This window comes from Aristolochia californica, unplaced genomic scaffold (genome assembly GCF_029961685.1).
Source record: "Aristolochia californica isolate CCGP_79_NKW_82.1479 unplaced genomic scaffold, dmAriCali1.0.hap1 SCAF_16, whole genome shotgun sequence".
NCBI classification, from domain to species: Eukaryota; Viridiplantae; Streptophyta; class Magnoliopsida; order Piperales; family Aristolochiaceae; genus Aristolochia; species Aristolochia californica.
In genome coordinates, this window is record NW_027181837.1 from 15,851,181 (window position 1) to 15,871,666 (window position 20,486).

The 20,486-nt window shown below is 42.7% G+C and overlaps 1 protein-coding gene across 3 annotated transcripts in view; it reads right to left on the reverse strand.

Moving 5' to 3' along the window:
• Positions 1-20,486, reverse strand: part of LOC137953488 (uncharacterized) — a 43,257-nt gene that overhangs the window by 14,742 nt on the left and 8,029 nt on the right. For all 3 annotated transcript variants that reach the window (XM_068800914.1, XM_068800913.1, XM_068800912.1), the window contains exons 3-11: positions 17,300-17,356; positions 4,945-4,972; positions 4,740-4,862; positions 4,007-4,118; positions 3,452-3,489; positions 3,046-3,099; positions 2,135-2,203; positions 1,908-2,024; positions 1,691-1,759 (exon numbers count right to left, since the gene is read on the reverse strand). In XM_068800914.1, the coding sequence (XP_068657015.1) occupies positions 1,691-1,759; positions 1,908-2,024; positions 2,135-2,203; positions 3,046-3,099; positions 3,452-3,489; positions 4,007-4,118; positions 4,740-4,862; positions 4,945-4,972; positions 17,300-17,356 (667 nt within the window). The remainder of the gene's footprint in view (positions 1-1,690; positions 1,760-1,907; positions 2,025-2,134; positions 2,204-3,045; positions 3,100-3,451; positions 3,490-4,006; positions 4,119-4,739; positions 4,863-4,944; positions 4,973-17,299; positions 17,357-20,486) is intronic.

Sequence of the window (20,486 nt, forward strand, 5' to 3'; positions counted from 1 at the left end):
TAAACCATCAGGTCGAGGGTAGCAGTCCATGGGCAGTCCAAGGGCGACAACGTCAATCTCATCATGGGAGAAAGGGAGCTACAACAGGCTTGCCAAATTGGTGCTTGTGCGCTGATACTGCAAGTGTTGAAAAATTGGTCTATCAAACTAGTCTTCAGTATAGAGATCTGCAAAAAACTTCACGATGGAATTAGTTATGGAGAGTCTATCCGAGCTCACCTGACCCTCAATGTTGAGGAAGGTGATCTGGTTAGCTCTCCTCCTGGCTAAAAGATCCAATTTTCTTTTGAATAGTTACTATTTATAGAAAGACTATTCCTCATAATCATAACTGCATTCTAACTCTGTAAAGGTTTTTTTTTTTATGAAAATGCGTATATTGATAAATAGATAGAAATGCAAACCTAGTTTTAAGGGTCTAGCTCCACAACAAAGTGTTGAAGAGACACACCAATTTTAGCCTGAGAGTCTGCTAAGTGGTTAGCAAAGCGTGGAATGTGTGTCCACGTACAATTTAGCCTAGAAAGTAAATTACAAATTTCATTGAACATATCCCAATGTCACCATGGGGGGTGGCCATGATTTGTGCACCAATTGATGATTACTGCTGAGTCACCTTCAATACAGAGTGGGCCAGAGAGATGACTGGAGAAGACCTTGAGCCCGTGCAGAAGTCCAGTGAGTTCTGCAGTAGTAGAGTCTGACTTGCCAATGGGACCAGCATAAGAGAAGAGAAGTTCGCTATTTCCGTTGTGAAGAACACCACCGAAACCCGCAGGTCCAGGGCAACCTAGAGCACTACCATCAAAGTTGAGCTTTATATGTCCAAGTGGAGGGGGAGCCCATGTGGCCATAGTAGGGGGGTGAGCGGGAAGGGACATCTCGGCAATAGATAGCCAATTTTCCCTAAAGTTTGAGTCATTTTGGGATAGGCCTTGGACCCAACTTCACATGTTCTATTAAAAGGTATTAAGCATGGCTGGTGGCTAAGGTCTTACACAAAATGTAGGTATACATGTGTTTGAGACTTTTCCCAATGCAGTGTTGGCTTCCTTATCAATTGGATGTATAGAATACTACAAATGGCAATTCATTGGAGGAGATCCATATGAAGCAACCTCTGAATTTGTTGCTTAGGAGTCATCTAAGGTTAGTAAACTCAACAGGGCCATTTAAGGTATGAGCAATCTCCAAGACCACAGTTTAAAACATTTAATACACTGATACTAGAGTCAAAGTGGAGAAAAAGTAATGTACATCATTCATAATTTATCTTACATAGAAGTAATGAAACCATATTCCCTGTTGTTCATATAAATGAAACTGCCATCTCTAGAAATAATTCAGAAGGTATTAATACTGCAAAAAGGTAATACTAGAGACCAGTTTCAAACCAAGGATTTGGGAAGTCTCCAATTCTTTTGGGGATTGAGGTTGCTTGGTACAAACATGGTATTAATCTTTCTCAAAGGAAGAATACCTAAAAATCAGCATCATTTCAAAAAAAGAAAAAAGGAAGTATACCTCAAACTAGTTATTGAAGTGAAGAGATGAAGTAACAAACTAAACTGCCACTTTGCAAGGAAATATTTATGCCAACAACATATAAAATGAGATTGTTTGCCAGCCAGCAGAGCTGCTGAACTAAACGTAAAACTATAAGAAAATAATGAAGTTAAATATAAAATACCTCTGCTGGAACTTTCTTTAAACATAAAGAGACAAACTCTTTGAAGGGACGGGAGAAATGCTCATCCAGCTGCATCACAGAACCAAAGAATGATGTATTAAGCTGTTAAAAAGAACTGCCTTGCACTTATGTCTCATTTTGTTGTTTCCCATTTTCTGCCCTTCTCTATTCTTTTTAAACAGGTCAAACATTTTTGGTTAATTAATAGGTAACAAACCTGTGGTGGGTTCTCACGTGGAATAATGAAAAGAACTCTCATTGGGTGCAAGTCTGCCAAAGGAGGCTCTCCTTTTGCCATCTCAATTGCTGTAATTCCCAAAGACCAAATATCTGCCTGAACGAGGAAATAGTCACAGCAGTAAGCATAAAGGTTCCAAGTTACAAATAGGCACATGAAATTTTATTACAATTGATTCTCCAAAAAAAAAAAAAACCCAACTTTACCTTTTCATTGTATCCATCAGAATTTTGAATTACCTCAGGGGCCATCCAAAATGGTGTGCCCACAAATGTCTGCCATAATAGACCCATCAATATGACAACACAATCAAAACATAAATAGCAGCTTTCAATTACATTAAATAAAAATCTTTATCACATTAAAACATGTAACGGGCTAAAATGTAATGCTAAACGAACTCATTCTAAAGAAGATTGATCTCCTGTATGGCTACTATTTACATTTTCTGAAAAGTGAACTTATAATGTGAAAATTCAAGCTGTAATAACATTTTGAAAAGTCAAAAATGATTTTTTCCTTACTCAAATTTTAATTTTCATTAAAAAATGATATCTTCCCTCAACTGGATGAAAAAAAATTTCATGGAGCAAAAAATGCAGAAAAACAGGAGAGAGTATTCATACATCCTCATGCTCCCAGTGATCCATGGGTATGAGACACAATTCAAATACCTTTTAAAAGTCCTCCTTAGGAGGCAGTTACCTTATCCCCATTTAGAAAGGACTGTGAGTTAGAATCTCATTGACCAGAGACTTACATCATGAATTAAGTGAATTGAAGAGAAAAATTACTGTACTATTTTCTATTTCATCCTCTTATTCTCACTTTTAACCCTTTACTAGAATCATAAATCGGTATAGCATTAGTGTATTGAATGAGGGGATACTTTTACTTTTCTAGATCTGGGGTGAAGTTTCTTTTTTTTTTTTTTTTGATGAAAAGTGCTCTGTCAGGTGGCCTACTTTAGTGAAGAAAATCTACCTGGGTGAAATGTGGAATCAAACTTCAAGGCGGATTCCCTTGCGCTACCACTAATAAGGTTTTGATTACTGTTTTGAACAGTTGCACCAAATTAACAAATAGTAAAGTCTTTAAGAAAGGGTGAGAACATGACCTTTCTCCTAGATATTGTTCTGGTCAATTGTGCAGAAACACCAAAATCTGCAACCTACATCACAAATTCATGAACATAAGCTTTTTCTACACAAATAAGCAAACACCTTATAATCTAGAATTTTCTTGTTTCTGAACAGTTCAAAATCATTCATGCTAGTATAAAGAGATTTTTTTTTTAAATAATGATGATTTTAATTCAAGAAACAAGAAAAAACATCAGGGGAGGTCTCCCCTTACAACAAGGGATTGAAGGGAGGGACCCAATTTAGCACAAGAATCTGCAGCGAAAGTGGTTGATCTGAGAACATGGGACCATGTACAAGGGACAGAGGGAACAAGATCCAGAATATCGAGATAAATCTGCCAATGACACCATGGTGGGAAAGGGAAGACATCATGCATACCTTCACATCCCCATTTTCTGTGAGCAAAATGTTTGCCGCTGCAAATAAAACAAAAACCAGCATGTTAACTTTTTTTTTTTTTTTTTTTTTTTGAGAAGAGTGAGCTTTATTGAAAAAAAGAAAGGGAAATGCAAAACCTCACTAGAAGGGCCCTCCCTTTGCAATAAGGGATTGGAGGGAGGATCCTCTCTTAGCAAGGGAGCCAGCCGAGTTAGTTGATTGAGGCACATGCGACCATGTACAATGCAACAGAGGAATTATTTCTGAGATCTGGTTGGTGCACTTCCATTAGGCATTTACATCATTGAGGGAGGAATTATTTTTTTATAGGCATTTACATCACTGAGGAAGGAATTATTTTTTTATAGGCATTTACAAGTTACCACTTACAATGCAATAGCGGGGTCATACCAAAAATAATTATTTCCTGAGGGGTACATGGGCACAGATCTGGTAATTATTTCCCCAAGGGAGGAATTATTTGTGATAGGCATTTACAAGTTACCATTTAAAAACTACTAGAAATTTAAGAAAAATAATAAGTAGGGCATTTACCTTTGAGGTCCCTATGGATTTTCCCCTCATTATGCAGATACTCAATTGCATGTAGCAAGTCTCGTAAAATGCAAGCAATAGATGTTTCATCAAGAGGAGGACCTGTTTGAAGCTACGAAAGGATACAAAAACTTAGCAGTCTCAAGTCATTTTAAGTGGTGGAGCCCATTTTCAGCCCTTAAAACAAGACTGCAAGAATACATGTGAAAAAACCTTTTTAACAGTAAAATGAAAGATGTCTTAATAACAATCAGCATCATTTCAAAAAAAAAAAAAAAACAATAAAATGAAAGAACCCAGTTAAATTTTCTGATAAATAACATATCCTAGTCAAAAAGCACTATAATCACAAAGCGCTTACCAAATCAAAAGAACCCTCCAATCAATCATACATATGAAAAATACCTTATACTCAAGGATCTTCTTCTTCTCTGTTATCTTGTTAATGCTCTTGCAGCTATTTAATTTAGCTTTTATAGTATAAGTTATTTTTTCTAATGAATCTAGCATGCAACAAAGCAACAAACTTCATGCTCAAACTTATTATTCTCATAACCACTTGTTTTTACTCTGGTTTTAGTCCTTGCTATTTTTTTAAATTTAACTCCATTACCTTTGTTCATCAGGAAACCAATACAATGATAAAAAACTCTGCATAAATGTTCTCATATTGGTAATGTAGAAAACTCTTCTGAAGGATATATGCAGCAAATGGAAAGATGAAGAAACCTACCAGATCAGCCACAGAACCACCAGCCATGTATTCCATTACTATTGACAACTTAGTCTGGTGAAGATAGGAACTATAATACTCTGTAATATATGGAGATCGACATTGGGACAGAACAGAAATTTCCTGATAGAAAGAAAAGAAGTAAGATAACCATGCACAATTAAATGATGACAGGCAACATTTGCAGGTCAAATTACTTAGATACCTTTTGAATATCTTCAATTTCATCCTCACTGTAAGAACAAAACAAACCATGTATAAGAAATCACTTCTGATATAGATGTGGAAAACGACTTCAAAATACTAAGTGAAGAAGGTTCACAGGATGCAGTAACATGTCCATAAGCAATTAAGAATGTACTACGGAATGCCATCTTCAACAAATATTTTTTTGGCGATATACACTCCAGACCCAAACCCAAACCCTTGATATTCTAAGTATTCTAAGAAAACAGGTATTGGTAATTTAGATTTGATTGTTCTTACATTAACATACCAGAAAACAACTAAAGTTTTACAAGATCATCACATATGCAGTAATGAAATGACTGGAAACTTTTTGTTTTTGAGAAAAGGAAGTCCCGAAAGCAAAAACAGGAACATCAAGGAAGGGGGCCCTTACAATGAGGGATTGGGAGATAACTCCCTCTCTAGCTAAAGAATTGGCAGCACTATTTGCTGATCTATGGACACGAGTGTAATTAGAAATAATGTCTCTAGAAACATCTAGAATTTCAAAAAAAAAATGCTGCCAATGGCACAAAGGAGGATCCTTTATTGCCAACACACCAGCTGATAACACACTCGAAGTTGCCTTCAACATGAAGCCTCCCATGAAAGTGATTTCTTAAAATTTTTAGGCCGTACGGAAGCGCTTGCACTTGGCCATGGTGGAATCTGAAATGCCAAGAGGCCCTACAAAAGAAGCGAGTATACTTCCACTGAAATTTCAAAAACCGCTACCAAACCCTGAGCAATGAATCATCAAATTTGAGTTTGATATCGTCATTATCCAACAGCACCGGTTCTATTATCACTATGCTTTTGTGCTGAGTGAGACTCACAACCTGAGACAAGTTGCTCCTAACGTTCCCTCCCTTGACTTTCTCAAAGATATCAAAGGAAGACAACCAAGAAATGAGATGAGTCATAATCTTCTTAGTAACAACCATCCAACGGGAAAGAGTGTTGCCTGAAACATCTTTGGTTCCGCTGCCCCCATATTCCCCAAGAGATGAAGGCCAATGTTGCTTCTTAAACAGAGACACAACGCCACTGAAAATACTTGCAGCACAGAAAGAAAAGTCCAAAAGACTGATGAAATAACTCCGGATGAGTCAGGTGTAATTGCAATGGTGCAAATGGTAGATGGTTTCTACAGCTTAATCACGCAGCAGGCAGGAATTACTCAACAGAATTGAACCTCACTTGATGAGATTGTCTCTAATCAAAATTTTCCCACAAAAGGCACACCAAACGAAAACTTGACCTCTGGACGACTAGAGAGAGACCGGGAAGTGGCAGCAGCATGAGTAAAAGATGGAAGTCTCACAGTCAGCATATCATAACAAGAGGCAACAGAGACAGTGAGGTCAGCAAAAGGGCACCAAATTATTGTCTGGCTAGTCACGCTTGAATAGCAAGATTGCAAGCATCAATAGCTTCAGCATTGTTGAATTTCTCACCTAAAGTCAGAATTTCGATGTACTTTCTCTGGAAGCCACCATTTACAGCAATGCAGGAGCAGAGGGCACCCTTTTTTCATAAAAGTGATAATATATTAAGCAAAATAAAGATTACAAAATAAGAGGGCCTCCCGTTACAACCAGAGCAGGGAGGGAGGTCCCGTAGTTAGCAAGCCCGTCAGCCAAATAATTGGCAGAACGGGGAACATGAGACCGTGTACAAGTAAGGTTGGCAGTGAGGTCTGAAACACGATGATAAATATGCCAATGTCTCCAAGGAGGAGTAGCAACAACAGAGCACCAGTGGATGGTCACGTTGGAGTCCCCTTCAGCAATGAGGGAGCTGCGGAGATGTTCGTTCAAGGTGGCTAGTCCATGGTACAAGGTCAGGAGCTCAGCAGTAGTAGAATCCGAATCGCCCATCAGGCCAGCATAGGAGAATAGAACATTACTAGAAGCATCCCTGATAACCGCCAAACCCAGCCAGGCCCAGGTTTCCCAAAGCACTACCATCAAAATTTAGTTTATAAACTCCTTGGGGAGGGGGGGACCAGGTTATGTAGGCTGGAGGGAGGACGCCGGCTTCCAGCCATTTGAGCAATGCACCGCTAATTAGTTCTCAGAGAGGAGCCACTGAAAGCGCTGAAGGCATCCTTGGTGTGAAGCTACGCAGAGATGTGCCCACAATCAAATCAGTGATCTCCTCGGTTGAGAGGGATTTTGAATTAAACCGTTTATTGTTTCTCACCTGCCATATCAGCCAAGGAATGTACCCGAGGCAGGCGGAGGCCATCATACAACCCAGCTTAGGCAAGGGGATGTACGGGACGAACTGACAAACATCAGATAAGTGTTGAGGCATACAAAAAGTAATGCCCGTGCACCATAAAATCTGGGCCCAGACTCTCAAAGAGAAATGGCAATGGAGCAGCAAATGCTGGATAGTTTCATCTTCTTGGGAGCACAAGGAACAGAGTCTGCAAGGAGTGGCATTTCCTCTTCTTCAAAGATAGTCTAGCGTGAGGATCCGGCCATGGAGAGCTCACAACAGAAAGAATTGAATCTTTGAAGGAGCCAAAAACTTCCATGTGGTATTTTGAAAGGGTCACCTGGAGAAAAAATTAAGCTGATGGAGAGCGAGGCGAGAGCAATTTAGGCAAATAATTTCGTGTAATGTCCGTCGTGAGCGATTGTATCGTGCGCCAAGCATTTTGAAATTGCTAACGTGCACCAAAAACCAAAATGCGAGAGAGAGCTCCCCTGATAGTCATCGTTCCCACGGTCGGCGACCGGACCACTCTCGACAGCCACTGCCACTCGGGCAGGGCCACCGAAAACATTTCCGACACCGATAGAAGACGCGATGATGCTGAGACGAGAAGAAATGGAAGAAATGTCTCTCCACATCTAAGGAAGAAAAACCAACGGAAGGACGGATCCGTCCAGCCACCACTCTGGCAAGCTTTCTGATGGCTCCGATGGAGGACTACGAAGCTTGCTGGACGACGGTCTCCCGACGAAAGAATCGAAATAATCTTTTCCAATTCAGCTACGGAAAATGCAGAGTTACCGTCGAGAAAGTCGTCCGGAAATCTGGCCCGGTGATCCGTATCTCCTCAGTCGAAGGATCAAAGCTTTCATTCATTTGCGTCCCAGTAGAAGCAATCCACAACTTCGGGCTTCAATTCCAGAGAGCTACCACGGAAACTGAGAAATCTCGTGAACTCTGGTCACAGGACTAGATCTTCCTCTTCTCGGTGACTACCTTCCGTGGTCGTTGGGAATGTCGGGTCACCCACAGAAGAGGAACCTCCGTTTTGGCCAGATTGTTCAGCCCCAAGGCCACAAACTTGGGTTTTGGCTGGAATGAGCTAGCCGCTGCACTTCAGCCTCTCCCCGGTGCTAGATCCAGCATAAGCACCAATCCTCCCCGGTGATGCCAAAATAAGATTCCCACCTCTCCTCCCTACAACCCAGCGCCACCAAACAACACCCCCCCCCCCCCCCCCTGTTCCCTCGAAAACATCTGAAATCATCCAAATCCCACCAAACCTTCTCCATGATGGGCGCAGAATTTTGACTCACTTCATTCTTGTCCAAGCATCCCCCGGCGTTATCAAATCCAGCATTCTTCACTGGCTGATTGATGAACTTCACCTCCCTTACACTCCTAGAATCTCCTATCTCAATCCCCAAACTTGTCTTGTTCATTTCGAAACCCAGCAGAAGTCTTCTGCGGCTCTTGCCCTCACACCCCACACCAACTCAAGCATCATTGGGGTCTCAAAGTGGCTCCCCTCAGCACCCACCAGCTAGTACGGCCAATGGGTCACTGTTATAGGGCTTCCTGTCGAGCTATGGCAGAACGCGGTCTTCTCGAGAGTCGTGTCTGAGTTTGGCTCCATCATTGCTTTGGACCCGCTCACGGAGCACTAGCACCGTTTGGATGAGGCCCGGATCCTCATCAATCCTCTTCACCCATGTGAAGGGCAATATTTCAGATGTGTTATGGTGGATAAAGCACGATACTAGATCCGTATCAGCATCGTTGTGACGGATGCTTTTAGAGATGTGGTCCCCGAAAGCACAATCAAGCCTCGAGAAATCACACAACCAGTTAATGCTCTGGGAATTGCACCTTCGGACTCTGCGCCCCCCCCCCCCCCCCCCCCCCGGCAAATGTGATCCCCCCAAGCAGCTTTATAGCTGGCATGGGACCTGTTCTCGTTGATCCCTCGGCTTTCCATCCCACTTATCCGACACATCACTCACCCCAGTCCCCCAAAAAAATACTCTAGGCCCAGATCCAGATATCGTCCACCCCTCCATCTTAAACTCTAGAAACAACATTAACCTCATCTCCCCCCCATTGAAACCCCCACATTCTGCCCTATAAATCGTCACCATAGCCCCCACACTCCACAAGCTTCCCCCCAGATAATGGAATCCCCCCCTCGCTCACCCCCAAGAAATCCCCACCCCGAAATCCGGAACTAGTGAGTGCACTCCCTGTGCTCACAGGCAAAACAATTCTTCCCCTCCCATTGTCACCTACCACCGCCAAGCTAGAGGTCAACAGAGACAGCTTCTACAGGAAGGACCCAGTGCCACCACTCAATACCCCTGCAACCCAGAGACGAGAGATTTCATCATTCCAAACCGGGTGAACGAGCTCAAAAGTTTGTGGTAGCTCTCCATTCCGAACAAAAATACGACCCAGAAACCTGGGCCCAAATAGTGGAACTTGCCAAGGTGATGGGCACCGTCTTCATGGAGCCTCTCCCAGGAGATAACCACGCATCTGAGAAGTCAAAGAAGAAGAAGAATGATCAATCATTATTCTCTCCTGGAATGTTCGTGGAATTGGGTCCTTGCATCACCATGCCTCTATTCGGGACCTCCGTGCCTCTACCAAGGCAAATGTTGTCGTTCTCCAAGAAACCGAGGCAGCTTCTCTTCCCCTTGGATACATCCGCGAGTTGTGGCACCTAAAGGAGCCCAACTGGGCTTCAATGGATGCGGTGGGATCGGCTAGCAGTATCCTACTGATGTGGGACACTAATACTATTGAGGTGCTTGATCTTAGCTGTGGCTCTTACATCCTTGGCATCAAGCTGCGAGACAAAGGTTAGGGGAACATTTAGCGCCTAGTTGATGTCTATGACCCTACTAGACACCATGAGCACCACCTCTTTTGGGAGGATCTATTGAGGACTTGTCAGATGTGGCCTATTCCTTTGATGCTTGTGGGCGACTTCAATGTTACTCGCTTCTGTAATGAGAAATCCCCGCCGTCCTAAAGAATCACAACCTCCATGAGTCTATTTGCTGACTTTATTGGCAGCTGGGACTTGGATGAGATTACCCTATCGGGGAAGACCTTCAACTTGGTCAAACGGCAGGCAGCCCCCTATCCTCTCAAAGTTGGATTCTTAGCCAGCAATGATTGGCTTCAGCTCTACAGCAATGTCTTTGGCAAAGTGCTCAATATCGAGTCATCTCTGATCATCTCCGAAAAGAAGGGCACTTCCTCGGCTGTGAGAGCCAATGCTCTTGCTCATATAGCCGCTCTAGTCACTGAGGAGGAATCTAGAGGTCTCACTTCTTCGGAACGCTCTCAGAGGTATGCCCTTCAAGGGCAATAGCAGTCCTTCGCCCACAGCGAGTTAGTGGAGGCAACGTGCAAGATTCAAATGGCTCTTTAATGGGGATGCCAATACTAAATTCTTTCATGCAATCGCCTCTGCACAAAGAAGGGCCAACCGCATCGCCATGCTCAAAATCAACGATGAAACCACCTCGGACCGAACCGTTATTCTGTCTCACTGGTGAATTTTTTTGCAGATTATACTCTGATCACCAGCCAGTCCGCCCCTTCTTCCAAAGGGTTAACCTCCAAGTTATTCCATCAACTGCAGCTAGCCTCATCGAGCTCCCCTTCTCTAGTCGGGAAATTGAAATTGCAACCCTTGGTCTTCCTCTGGATCGCGCCCCAGGCCCGGATGGATTCAACGGGGAATTTTATCGCCGTTGTTGGCCCTTTATCAGAGACAACATTTCCGGCATGGCCCACTCCTTTTCTCAGCATGGCATCAGATATAGGAGTATTGGAGCTTCTTTCATCGCCCTCATCCTTAAAAAAGATGGGGCAGAGATCCCATCCGACTTCCGGCCGATCAGTCTCACCACCAATGCATATAAGGTGACTGTGCGGCTCCTTGCTAGTCAACTCAGGGCAGTCCTCCCTATTGCCATTCACCATGGCCAGAGTGTTTTTATTAAGGGAAGAAACATTCTTGATTCGGCCATGGCATGTCATGAACTTAGTCATCATTTCAAGGTCCGCAAGCTCCCCAGATTCATCCTCAAGCTTGACTTCGAAAAGGCATTTGACAGAGTTAACTGGAAGTTTGTCGACACCCTCCTGGGGAAGATGGGATTCGGGGGAAAATGGCGTTTCTCAATCCAAAGCTGCATCTCCTCTGCAAGCTATTCCGTCCTTCTCAACAGAACAATTTGTGGGTATTTTAAGGGAACCAGGGGAATCAGACAGGGAGACCCCCTCTTCCCCTTGCTCTTCAATGTGGTAGCAGAATATCTATCTTCCTTGATCTACTCGGCCAAGAACATGGGATGGCTCCTCCCCACGACAGATTGCATAGCCTTTCATATTCCGATTCTCCAGTTTGTGGATGATACTATTTGCTTCGAGGTTGGTATTATAGATCAAATCAGAAAATTGCGTGTTGTTCTTGGATTATTTGAGTTGGCTTCCGGTCAGAACATAAACTAGGGAAAAAACACTATTCTTGACTACCACATTGATCCAGTTGGGCTTCTGGATATGGTGGACTACTTGGGATGCCCTGTGGGAAATATACTAGCTGCATATGTTGGGCTTCCACTTTTTGATTCTCAGCCTTCGGCGTCACTATGGTCCCTCCTCATTGAGAAATTTGAAAAGAGATTAGCCACTTGGAGGGGTAAACTCTTATCTACAACAAGGCGTCTCACTCTCCACAAGTCTTGTCTACCTGGGCTACCAAATTATCTGTTATCATTCATGCACTATCCGGCCTTCGTTTGCTCCAAAATTGATGTCATCCGTCGGCGATTTCTCTGGAAAGGTTCAGAAAACACCTTCAGATACCATTTGGTTAGTTGGAAGGATATTTACATGTCTCATAATAGAGGAGGATTGGGCATCCGGCCTACAAGAGAAATGAACAAAGCTCTTATGTTCAAATGGATTTGAAACTTCAACAACAATCATAACAGTTTATGGAGGAATATGGTGAAATTCTACTTTGAGTTTTCGGGTGCCTAGTGGAGAGAGGGTGGCGCCGCTCGCCTCTTATCCCGATATGGAAATCAATTTTCAAGCTCCTACCAGTTTTCAGAGATGCTACCTCATTTCACACGGGCAATGGAAGGACCCTTCTCTTCTGGTCGAATGAATGGTGTGGCCCCCGATCCCTCTCGGAGGACTTCCCGGGGCTGCATAGGGTGGCTAGCGACCTCTCTTGCTCTGTGGCTGACTCAGGGAGTGATCAATCGTGGAGTGTCCCGTTCCGTTGGGGATTAAATGATGAAGAACCGTTGGATTTTTGCTCTCTCCTTACCAGACTTAGCAGTACTATTATCCGGGAGCATTCAGTTAATAAGCTGATTTCGAAGCCCAACAATAATAGCCGATTCACTATTACTTCTGCTTACTCTCATATCAGAAAGCAAGACTACAGTATTCATGAGCACAAGGCGAATCTGGCTTGGAAAGTCTCAATGCCAAGCAAAATCAAATTATTCGTGTGGTCAGCCATCAGAGAACAAATTCTTACTTCGGACAACCTTCATAGAAGAGGCTTCACAGCCCCTGCACTTTCTTGTCCCCTTTGTGGTGAGTGCGATGAGACAATCCAGCATGCTCTCTTACACTGTGGATTTTCGTGGCAAGTCTAGATGAAGATTTTTCAAAAGATTGGGCTCCAAGTGGGGCTACATCAGGACCTCTTTGGCACCTTTGAGATAGTTCGAGGGATTCACCTTCCTCGGTTGGGAAAGTTAATACTTTCGGCCTGTCTTACGCATGTTCCATGGTGGATTTGGCTCGAGCGGAACAACCATAGATTCAACACTAAAGCTAGCACCACGGACAACACGGCTTCTCATGTCGTTGGCCTCATCTCGAGTTGGCTTCATACAAGGAAGGATTTTGCCACTCTATCAGGTGTTTCTATTCGGGAAAATTGGAATTTGATCACCCATATGTCTAGCCCCTGTAGAACTCCTATGGCCATCTGGGATCCTCCCCCTTGCATTAAGCTGAATTTTGATGGTAGTGCTATTGGCTGTCCTAGGCCTGCTGAAGCAGACAATGTGTTCAGAGGTCACAATGGAGACCCTATTCTTTCTTATGCTGGTCTGGTGGGCATTGCCAATTCTAATACTGTGAAATTTATGGAAAGAAAGAAACAATCGTAAATTCAATCAAAAAGCTCTCCCTCAGAATATTCTTTGTGAGCAGATCATCAGTCAAGTTAGCTCTTAGGTTCTCCTTCGCAAAGAATTCTGTAACTTAAAAGCGACAAACATGCGTGAAAATTGGCGAAATGTTGCGGGTATGTCTGTTCCATTGAAGGCCCCTGTAATGGTTGAATGGTCCAAACCTCCTCTTAGACATTTTAAACTAAATTTTGATGGAAGTGCTCACGGGTGTCCGGGGCCACCTGGTTTTGGTGGAGTAATTCACGATGATCAAGCGAATCTTCTCTTCACATACGCGGGTTCAATTGGAGTATCTGACTCTACTTGCACGGAATTGTATGGGCTGTTCAACGGACTAAAACTTTTCAAGCAAAAAAAGGAGGGTGCTCTCTTGGTTGAAGGGGATTCTCAAGTCATTATTAACTGGTGCTCGAAGCCATCAAAACCTCCTTGGCATCATTGGGAGCTTTTTGATGAAATTTGTAAGTTAATTGCTGTTTTACAATGCACTTGGAAACATGTTCCAAGATCTGCTAATCACTTAGCCGATGCTCAAGCGAAAAAAGGCGTTACCATCCAACATCTTGTTGTGGAGGAAATGTCTTTTTAGCTTCAAGGTATGTAATTTTTTTCTTTAGTAATACATTCACACCTCTTCTCAAAAAAAAATACTGCAGAAGTTAGTGCTTTGTTGTTCGGCCTCCAAATCTTCAGGGATCGTCTCCATGGCAAGTTAATCATTGAAGGTGACTCGAAGACTGTTATTAGTAGGTGTTCCAAAGATAGCTCCCCCCCTTTGCGCCATTGGCCCATCACTGATAATATTGCTGACATTGTATCTTCTACTCATTGTAATTGAAATCTCATTCCTAGAGCATCCAACTCTTTGGCTGATAAATTGGCAAAATTCAGAATTTCTCAGCAATCTCTCATTATTTGGGAAGGCTTCCCTCCTTTGTAAATTGCTCTTTGAGCTTATGTCTTAAAAAAAATCAGCACCATTTAAAAAAAAAAAAATCTTCCATGTGGTAGAGCTGATGTAAGGAGGTTGGGGTTCAAGTCTACCAATGATGAGAAGATAAGCGGAGGAGACCGAAAAAATTCCATTGGGGTCGGGTGTCCAGATGAGTTTGTCCAAGGTGGTGGGCCGAATGTCTACATCTTGCTGGTCAGATAAAAGTATGAGGTTACTATAATGGAAATTCCAGCATCCATGGGAGGCCCAAAAATCAGCAACCATGGCATTCTGAGAGGAGAAAATGGTTTGCTAGAACAAAAGTTGATCCCGGCACAAAAGGAACTGACCAGGGGATAGAGGGAGTGCCAAAGAGGTGAACCACGACATTGTTCATCACCAGTAATCCACCATCTTCCATCTAAGTGAAGATTCATAGCCACCAGAGGTCTCCAAATCGCATTTTGATAGATTTTTTTTTTAAATGATGCTGAATTTTATTAAGAGAAGCTCAAACATGTTTGATAGATATTGAAACGCCAAAACCATTTCAGAAGGCAAGACGTATTCATGTCTCTCATTAGACGCATACCGAGCCCACCCAAAGCTTTGGGTTGACAGACATTTGCCCAATGACTAGGTGGTACTTGAAGACATCATTGGCACCATGACAAATAAACCTCCTACGGATTCGATCAATGCGGTTGCATATTTCCACCGGACAGCGGAAAAAAAAGAGAAAGAAAATAGGAATTCCATCAATAGCAACCCGGAGGAGGGTGAGCCTCCCTGCAAAAGAAAGAAAGCGGCCCCACCGTGTAGCCAGCCATTGTTCCAGTTTGAATAAGTTGAAGAACCAGGGATATAACAACTTCAGAGGGTGCATCCTTGACCCAAAGATCTGACCAGAATCGAATATTATCTTTATTACCAATAGAGTAACGAACATAGGGGGTCGAATCAGTGAATACAGATATCTCAAAACATAATATATATATATATATATATTCTCAAAACATAAGAAAACCGACCTGTAGATCCACCACCCAGACACTAATTAGCATTCAGTTCACCCATCTTCTTTTTTTAGAGACAAAAGAAACCCAAGGTAGGGAGGGATGAGTATAAATCCTCCCAAATTTGTTAAGAATTTTCATTAATGTATTTTCTCCTTTAGTCAGTACTTGTTATGCATGTTTGTAACGACTTTAGTATATTTTAAATGTTTAAGTTATTTTTCTTATGGTGTTAGCATGCAATTAATATACCCTATTTCCTCATTTGTTTAGTCAAAAACCCCTTTGTAACTAACTATGAAACCTATGAGAACCCTAGACCTTGAAACCCTTGCTGTCCTACATCAATTTTGCTATCAAAGCCAGGTTTGGGCATTATTTTAGACCTTCTCATACCTTTCTCTCGTTACTTTGTGTGGGCCTACTCCTAGTGGATTAATTACCAAAAGACCATGTTCCCAAACAAATGGCAGAACTATTAGTGAACGTCACGCCAATTGAGTGAACTACAAACCAGGTTTGATAAGTTTTCCAGCGAGACCCAAGAACGCGTTTTATGAGCCTAGAGACAGATAAACCGTCTTAGTGGACAAGGACAGAAAGATAAGGGAAACAATCAGCCAAATCTGCAAGAGTCATGTAATAGCGATATAACTGTTACAATAGCGATATAACTGTTACACAACTTAGAAGGGGAGCTCAAGGAAATGTTCCTAAAGGCCCATGTCAATATCCACATGCTCCACATGTAGAATTTCAGGAAGAGTGAGAAATCCCAAGACCACAACATGGTCCCAATTGGACTGAGTAGGGGAGTGGTATTACTACAAAGTTTAAAGTTGAGACCCCTAACTATGATGGGAAGCTCAATGTTTTTTCTTGATTGGTTATCTGATATCAATAGTTACTTTGGTTGAAGCTAACTGACCAAGTCAAGCTTCAGTAAACGAATGTGGAAAGCCTAATCCAAAGCCCCCACAGATATCTTGCTTTAGAACTAAACAATTAGAATTAGGCTCGGTCACCTGGAATGTGTATTCTCCATATAGGAGATCTTCCAATTGAAAAGATCCATCGACATGAGACAAAGAGAAAGGTCTATCTATTTTATTTAGTTATTCAGTTAAACATGAACAATATTTCTTTGATCTTGTTCATTCGAAAGCTGCAGTAGTTCTAGCTTGTTCTGATGAGGTAGGACCGGTAAAGACTGGTGTTGAAACCATATGTTGAAGTACCTAGCCAATACATTCCAAAAGACCGGCCTTTTAGGAGCGGAAGACTAGCGTACTTAACCACAGGACCGGGCCGAGCGTGAAATCTCAATACGCCCCCTCACACGAGGCTCCGGGCCCGCCCTCCACGCCCGCCTCCTCTACCCTCCAGCGGAGCGCCCACTTTGCCTCTGGCAGGATTCGAAGGCGTGACGTGCCCAGCTCTGATACCAAATGTTAAGCACCTAGCCAATACTACCCAAAAGACCGGCCTATTAGGAGCAGAAGACTAGCGAACTTAATCACAGGACTAGGCCGAGCGTGAAATCTCAACAACTGGAACCAGGATCCGAAGGGCTATCTCTTCCCTGGAGGCTGATCCAGGACCATTTTGATCCAGCACAAAAGCCATTGGTTGCAACCTACTCTCAAGATACAAACTGGCTCTAAAAAAGGATTATATAGTGATCCAATGTGATCAAAGGCAAACAAGACATACAAGTGATTCTACATCTAGCTTAATCTATCCCCACTTTTTTCACCCAATGCTTTATAACAAAAAAATCCATCTTAAGGGAAAAAAACAAGAAGTATCACATTTTGTTAATACTCTTAACTAGGAATTACTACAGAAAAAACAAAGAAGAGGTGACCAATTAACGTAAAAGGTAAGAGAAAAAGTAGATGTTGCCTGAGATGTACTCACGCTTCTTCTAAATCAATGACTTTTATGGCAACTTCTCTGTTCAACTCCTTATCAAACCTGAAAAAAATAAAAAATAAATCCAAATATAAAAAATAGTGAAAATATTCAAGGTGCTAACCACATTACATGTAAGCCAAAAAAAAAAACTTATGCCAGGATTATTCTTCTAAATAAAAGCTACCAAAAATAAATAAATGGAATGTATTTTTAACAAAATAGGATAACATTTTATTGAAAAAGGAGAGGAAGTATAGCTGATAGGCTAGCTAAATTTGGAACCTCCCAGCAATCTCTCATTGTTTGGGATGGTTCCCCTCCTTGTAATCTTACTCTTTTGAGCCTTTTAATATAACTCAGCACTATTTCAAAAAAAGAAAAAAGAGAGGAAGTACCGAGGCCACCCAGAAAGAAGCCATACATATGAAGAAAGTCAAAAACACATTCAACTAGAGTGATAGAGCTGCAGTGTTTAGTTTCTTTCGACAAGAAGATGTTATAGAGAAAACATGTCCACCATTAAGGCCATAGGTACATGGGGGAACTCGTGCTAACATAAGACCATAACACAACAAGGAATGATCAAATGTCTTCAATCTCATCAAAAGTTAAGGAAGATAGCATGCAGAGAGGATTATCCCTTCTGCCTAACTGAGGACTACAGGAGGTCTCTCCCAACCATAGAACAGCTCTTGACTCAACCTTTGTAGAGTCTCTATGCCCAAACGTCTGAAGTGAAACAGAATAAGCTCTCCCCTCATTGAATAGAATTGTTTATATGTTAAAAAATTTTACCCAGGGTTGATTTGTTCTAAAGTAGCCTTTTCAAAGGACACTTTTTTTAGGCATCCGGCCTACGAGGGAAATGAACAAAGCTCTTATGCTCAAATGGATTTGGAACTTCAACACCAAGCATAACAGTCTTTGGAGGAAAATGGTCAAATTCTACCTTCAGTTTTCGGTTGCCTGGTGGAGAGAGGGTGGTGTCGCTCGCCTCCTATCCTCGATATGGAAATCAATTTATAAGCTCCTCCCAGTATTCAGAGATGCTACCTTGTTTCACACGGGCAATGAAAGGAACCTACTCTTATGGTCGGATGAATCGTGTGGCCCCTACTCCCTCTCAGAGGTTTTCTCGGGAATGTATAGGGTGGCTAGCGACCTCTCTTGCTTAGTGGCTGATTCTTGGAGGGATCAGTCGTGGAGTCTCCTGATCCACCGGGGACTAAATGATGAGGAATCTTCAGCTTTTTGCTCTCTCATTACCAAACTCAGCAGCACTATTATCCGGGAGCATTCAATTGATAAGCTGACTTGGAAGCCCAGCATTAATGGTCGATTCACGGTTGCTTTGCTTACTCTCATATCAGAAAGCTAGACTACAGTATACATGAGCACAAGGCAAATCTGGCTTGGAAACTCTCCGTGCCAAGCAAAATAAAAAATATGGTCGGCCATCAGAGAAGAGATCCTTACATCTGACAACCTTCATAGAAGAGGCTTCACCGCCCCTGATCTTTCTTGTCCCTTCTGTGGTGAGTGCGATGAGACAGTCCAACATGTCCTCTTACACTGTGGATTTTCTTGGCAAGTCTGGATGAAGATTTTTCAGAAGATTGGGCTCCAAATGGGGCTACATCAGGACTTATTTAGCACCTTTGAGATGGTTAGAGGGATTCGCCTTCCTCAGTTGGGCAAGTTAATAATTTCGGCCTGTCTTGTGCATGTTCCATGGTGCATTTGGGTTGAGCAAAATAACCGAAGATTCAACTCTAAAGCTTGCACCTCGGACAACACGACTTCACACTCCATTGGTCTCATCTCGAGCTGGCTTCATACAAGGAAACAATTTGCCGCTCTATCAAGTGTTTTCCTTCGGGAAAATTGGAGCTTGATCCCATATGACTGGCCCCTACAAGACTCCAATTATGGCCATCTGGGATCCTCCCCCTTGCGACAGCATATAACTCAATTTTGATGGTAGTGCTATTGGTTGTCCTGGGCCGGCTAGAGCAGGCGGTGTTTTTAGAGGTCACAATGGAGACCCTATTCTATCGTATGCTGGACTGGTGGGCATTGTTGATGCTAATACTACTAAGTTAGTGCTCCTCTATTCGGCCTCCAAATTTTCAAGGAACGTCTCCATGGCAAGTTAATCATTGAAGGAGACTCGAAGACTTTCATCAGTTGGTGTTCCAAAGACAGCTCCCCCCTTTGGCGCCACTGGCCCATCACATATTGTATTGTTGACATTGTTGAGTTTCGACTTCGACGATTGGTAGAGAAGAAGAAGAGTAAAAAAAACAAAAAAATCTCATGGCGATTACCAGAATGGAGTCGAGGGTGGAATCGATGGAAGGAATCGTGAGTTCCGTAAGGGAGGTGGTGAGCTCGATGAAGGAAGAGGTTCGGAAAATTCCGGCCATGGAACAAGGGTTGACGGCACTGATTGGGCGGGTTGAACAACTCCTGCGGACCCAGGAGAAACTCAACCAAAATTTGAATGCACAAAGTAGGACAATGACGGCGAGACAGGGGCTGGACTCGGCAGTGGGCGATAACTTGATCCAGAGAGGTATTAGACATGGAAGAGACGGTGGCGAGGTTGATCGGAATAGGCAAAGCCGATATGAAGTGCGACCCAGAAAGTTAGAGTTGCCAATTTTTTATGGAGAAGACCCCGATGACTGGACCTACAGAGCTGAACGCTATTTCTAGCTTAACCGGGTATCTCACAGTGAAAAACTGGAAGCCGCAGTCTTGAAGGGGAGGCATTAAAATGATTCAAGTATGAAAATAACAGGAGGGAGATCATGCATTGGGAAGAATTTCAGTCTTTATTGCTAAAACAGTTCCGAAGTTTCGAAGACAGCTCTCCTAATGAGAAATTTCTGGTGTTGAATCAAGAGACCACAGTGAGAGATTACAGAAGGTGATTTGAGGATTTGGCTTCCACATTGGAAGATATTCCAGAAAAGGTGTTGGAGTCCAACTTTGTTAATGGGCTTACGCCCGAAATTTGGGCCGAGGTGAGGGTGTTGGAGCCAAATGGGTTGGGAAGGACCATGGAGTTGGCCCAGAAGTTGGAAGAAAAAAACAAAGTTATTAAGCATGTTAAGGAATACTCCCACACAGATTAGTGACTACAAAGATCTTGAGTTTATTAGTTGATAAAGAGGTTTCCTAAGGT